Here is a 4,371-nt window from a genome sequence, read left to right as displayed (position 1 = left end):
AGCTCATAGCTGGCACTCAACAGCGGAGACGCCGAGCTGTTTCCGACAAGTACCATGTACTCTCCCTTTTCGACAGACCACTGGTGGCGTTCCGCGTCGAAGTACGACGAGGCGTACCTGAGGGGAACCTCAATGGAGACGGTTTCAGTTGCGTGCGGCTGCACGAGCACTTTGCGGAACCCCTTCAGCTCCTTCTTTGGTCTCTCGACCTCCGACGTCTCGGGCGGGCTGACGTACAGCTGCACCACCTCTTTGCCGGGGATGTCCCCCTGGTTGGTCACGTCCACTGTTGCAACCAAGGTGGTTTGGGTAATGGAGACGGCCAGGTTCTGGAGGCCGAACGAAGTGTATGACAGCCCGTGTCCAAAGGCGAAGAGAGGAGGCCGCCCCACCTTGTCGTAGTACCTGTAGCCGACAAAGACGTCTTCACCGTACACGACTTCTCCCTTGTTGGATCTGAAGGTGAGAAAGGCCGGGTTGTCCTCGAGTCGGCGTGGGAACGACAAGCTCAGTTTTCCGGAAGGGTTGACGTCTCCAAATAGCACATCGGCTATAGCATTGCCGCTCTCCATCCCGTTGAACCAGCCCTGCACCACGGCCGGCACCTGGTCTATCCACGGCATGGCAACAGGCGTGCCGGATAGGTTGACTACGATCACGTTCCTGTTAACGGACAGCACCTCCTCGACCAGTCTGTCCTGAGCGCCGGGCAGGTCCATCGTGGTTCTGTCGAAACCCTCGCTCTCCCAGTCGGGCGACGTGCCGAGGCACAGCACGACGCAGTCTGCGGCCGCGGCAACCTCGCGGGCCCGAGCAATGAGGTCGTCTTCGCGCTCCTTCTTCATGGCCGTGACATGCATGAACCCGCCCCCATCCGCGTCGGCGTCTCCGGCGCGCAGGGTGGGCGCCGAGCCAAACTCGATTCTGAACCTCACCACCTCGCCTTTCTCCAGGTGCCTGGCCCTGACGTCGCCCACGGTGCACACGCCCATCCCGCCCTTCCTCAGCTTTTGGTGAGTTTTGTCGTCGATGAACAGCTCGTCGTTCAAGAACAGCAGCGTCGTGCCCAGACAGCAGACGCCGAACTCGTACTCGCACGCTTCTTCCGCGTGCAGCTCGCCCTCGAAGTCCATGAAGAAGAGATTGCCCTCCAGCTGTGCGTTCTTGTAGTCGAACAGAGAGAGCTTCGTCGAGTCCAAGTGGAACTCGTCGATGAGAGTGCGCTGTGGGCAGTCTGCGGGCTCTTTGTAGATTCTGCAGCGGACGCCCTGCTTGCCGTCGTACACCGAGAGCTTGCCCAGATCGAGCAGGTTCTTCTCGATCGAGCAGCCAAGAGCATACGGCACCGCATAGTCGACTTTGGACTGCACCCCCGAGTAGATGTCGACGGCGTAGTACGGGGTCATGGACGCGGAGCCGCCGCCAAAAATCCTGGCGAACTTGGCGTTGGGACCGACGACCGCGACCTTCGCAGCGGGCTTTAGGGGCAGCAGCTTGCCCTCGTTCTTCAGCAGAACCACCGCCTCCGACGCCAGCCGTCTCGCAAACGCCGCGGTTTCCGCGGTGTTGTTTTCTGCGTCCTCCTTGCCGTCGACAGGCACGCCGCTCTTGAGAGCGTGCTTCACCAGCTCCAGCACCCTTCGAACTCTGTCGTGCACCACGGTGATCGCGACCTCCCTGGACGAGACCTCGTGGACCAGGGTGTCGATCTTTCTGACGACAGGCGGTCCGGGACACTCCAGGTCCAGCCCTGCATCGATGGCAGCTTTGACCGAGTAGACACCGAACCAGTCGGACATGACGAGGCCGTCCCAGCCCCATTCCTCCCGCAGCACATCCGTCAGCAGCCCTTTCGACTGCGACGCATGCTCGCCGTTCACCTTGTTGTAGGCTGTCATCAGGCATCTGGGGTTGGCGTGTTTGATGGCCAGCTGGAACGGGAGGAGGTATATTTCGCGAAGAGCTCTTTCCGAGACGATCGAGTTGACCGATCTGCGTTCGTCTTCGAGGTCGTTGCAAACAAAGTGCTTGATGGTTGCCGCAATGCCGCTCTTTTGGATTCCCTGGATGACGCTGGCGGCGGCCATGCCGGAAAGCACAGGGTCCTCGCTGAACGACTCGAAGCCTCTGCCGCCCAGCGGGCCGCGCTGCATGTTGCACGTGGGACCCAGCACCACATGGGCGCCCTTGTGCCGCGCCTCCTCCGCCATCAGCTCGCCGGCCTCGACTAGCAGGTCGGTGTTGAACGTGGCGCCCATACCGGTGCCCGAGGTCAGGCAGGCAGCCGGCACGCCGCGGAAAAACTTGGTGCCCCGGACCCCATTGGGCCCGTCGCTGAGCCGGATGGCGGGGATCCCCAGGCGAGGCACCTCAGCAGTGTGCCAGAAGTCGCTCAGGGACAGCAGCGTGGCCATCTCTTTGAGAGTGAGGCGGTGTAAAATTTCGTCAACGTCGAGTTCCGAGGTCATTTTGGAGAGAGAAAAGTGCGCAGACTCTTATGGGGGGACCCATCGGTATCTCTGTAGGCGATTTCTGACCCCGCAAAAACGCGCTGCATGCACTGACTAAGCTTGTTCCGTAAACGGACAAACTATAGTTGTGGGGTGATACAATAGCTGCATTTCTGTGGAGAACAATAGCTCGGAATTTTATCGGGGTATCTCCACGTTCAGATCTGGTGACGCTCCGCTTCCCCGCCATGCAGCGTCCACTATAAATGCCACGCGCGCCCGAAACTGTGTTGCAATGTCAGACAAAGCTCAACTTGGCGAAAATGAGATACACAAGTACCTGCCCGACTACGGGAAGTACTCGTACTTGAGGGTGCCGTTCATGCTCCGGCTGAACGCCCTGATGTTCATCGTGTCGCTGTCGTCCACAAACACCGGCTTCGACGGCTCGCTGCTGAACTCTCTGCAGACGCTGGACGAGTGGAACAAGTACATGGGGAACCCGGAGGGCGCCGTGCTGGGCGCGCTGTCGAACGGCGTGGTGTTTGGGGTGACGCTGTCGTTTTTCGTCGCGTCGCAGATCTCGGACTATCTTGGCCGAAGAAGAGCCATCATGCTGGGCGACGTGATCATGGTGATCGGGTGCGTTGTGCAGAGCTGCACGACCAACTACACGATGTTTCTGTTTGCGCGGATCATCATCGGCGTGGGCAACGGCATCGGGATCGTTCCGTCGCCGCCGCTGATCTCCGAGCTGACGTACCCGTCGCACCGCCAGGTCGTGACCACGTTCTACAACTCGTGCTGGTACCTGGGGTCGATTGTGTCTGCGTGGGTGTCGTTTGGCACGAGAAACATGAAGCACCAGTGGTGCTGGCGCATCCCGTCGATCTGCCAGGTGGCGTTCCCGGCGATCCAGCTGGCGACGATCTGGCTTGTTCCGGAGTCGCCGAGATGGCTGATCTCGAAGGGCCGCATCGACGAGGCGCGGGCGATCCTGCTGAAGTACCACGCGGACGGCAACGAGGAGGTGGGCGGCGCGCTGGTGGACTTCGAGATGGCGGAGATCCAGACGGCGATCCAGAGCGAGAAGATTGCGCAGGAGTACTCGTACAAGCACCTGTTCAAGACGCCGGCCAACCGGAAGAGGATGGTGCTGGTGTTCATGATCGGCACGATGATGCAGCTGTCGGGTAACGGGCTGGTGTCGTACTACCTGAACAAGGTGCTGAACTCGATCGGGATCACGGGCGCCAGCGAGAAGCTGGTGTTCAACGGGGGGCTGCAGATCTACAACTTCGGCATCTCGATGATCATCGCGTTCATGGTGAACATGTTCAGGAGACGGACGATGTTCATCTCGTCTGCGGCGATGATGCTGCTGTTCTACGTGATCTGGACGGTGCTGTCTGCGATCAACCAGCAGCGGGACTTCAAGGACAAGTCGCTGGGCAAGGGTGTGCTGGCGATGATCTTCCTGTACTACCTGGCGTACAACTTTGGGCTGAACGGGCTGCCGTACCTGTACCTGACGGAGATCCTGCCGTTCACGATCCGGACGAAGGGCATCAACGTGTGCCTGCTGATCCAGCAGATGTGGCAGATCTACAACGGGTTTGTGAACTCGATTGCGATGGACGCGATTGCGTGGAAGTACTACATTGTGTACTGCTGCATCATTGCTGTGGAGCTGGTGATTGTGATCTTCACGTTTGTGGAGACGTCGGGCAAGACGCTGGAGGAGGTTGCGGTTGTGTTTGGGGAGAACCCGGAGAGCGTGATCGGGGGCAGTCTTCGCAACGACAAGGTGAGCGCGGAGTTTGTGGAGGAGGCATAAATAGGGCAGGGGATTGAACAATGTATGATTTGACTACTGGGGCAGTAGGGATTAAGCAGTGTATGATTTGACTACTGGGGCAGT

General features: G+C 59.5%; 3 protein-coding genes across 3 annotated transcripts; all 3 read right to left on the bottom strand.

Annotated features, from left to right (window-relative positions):
• Positions 1 to 623, bottom strand: KL911_005397 (uncharacterized protein; the record flags this gene model as incomplete). The annotated part of the gene is made up of 1 exon (XM_043200791.1): positions 1 to 623. A coding segment is annotated over one exon (623 nt), but the record flags the coding sequence as incomplete, so codon positions are not given.
• Positions 624 to 666: 43 nt separating this feature from the next.
• On the bottom strand, positions 667 to 2,414 carry KL911_005396 (uncharacterized protein; the record flags this gene model as incomplete). Its single annotated transcript, XM_043200790.1, has 2 exons — positions 667 to 1,647; positions 1,719 to 2,414. 2 exons carry the CDS (start codon positions 2,412 to 2,414, stop codon positions 667 to 669), a joined length of 1,677 nt encoding a protein of 558 aa, XP_043051857.1.
• Positions 2,415 to 2,748: 334 nt separating this feature from the next.
• KL911_005395 (uncharacterized protein) lies at positions 2,749 to 4,371 on the bottom strand (the record flags this gene model as incomplete). The annotated part of the gene is made up of 1 exon (XM_043200789.1): positions 2,749 to 4,185. A coding segment is annotated over one exon (1,437 nt), but the record flags the coding sequence as incomplete, so codon positions are not given.

Source organism: Ogataea haglerorum, assembly GCF_019207285.1.
Source record: "Ogataea haglerorum isolate 81-453-3 chromosome Unknown 81-453-3_NODE_31_length_4371_cov_387.175128, whole genome shotgun sequence".
In the NCBI taxonomy this organism is placed as follows: Eukaryota; Fungi; Ascomycota; class Pichiomycetes; order Pichiales; family Pichiaceae; genus Ogataea; species Ogataea haglerorum.
This window is presented reverse-complemented; position numbering and strand designations above follow the sequence as displayed.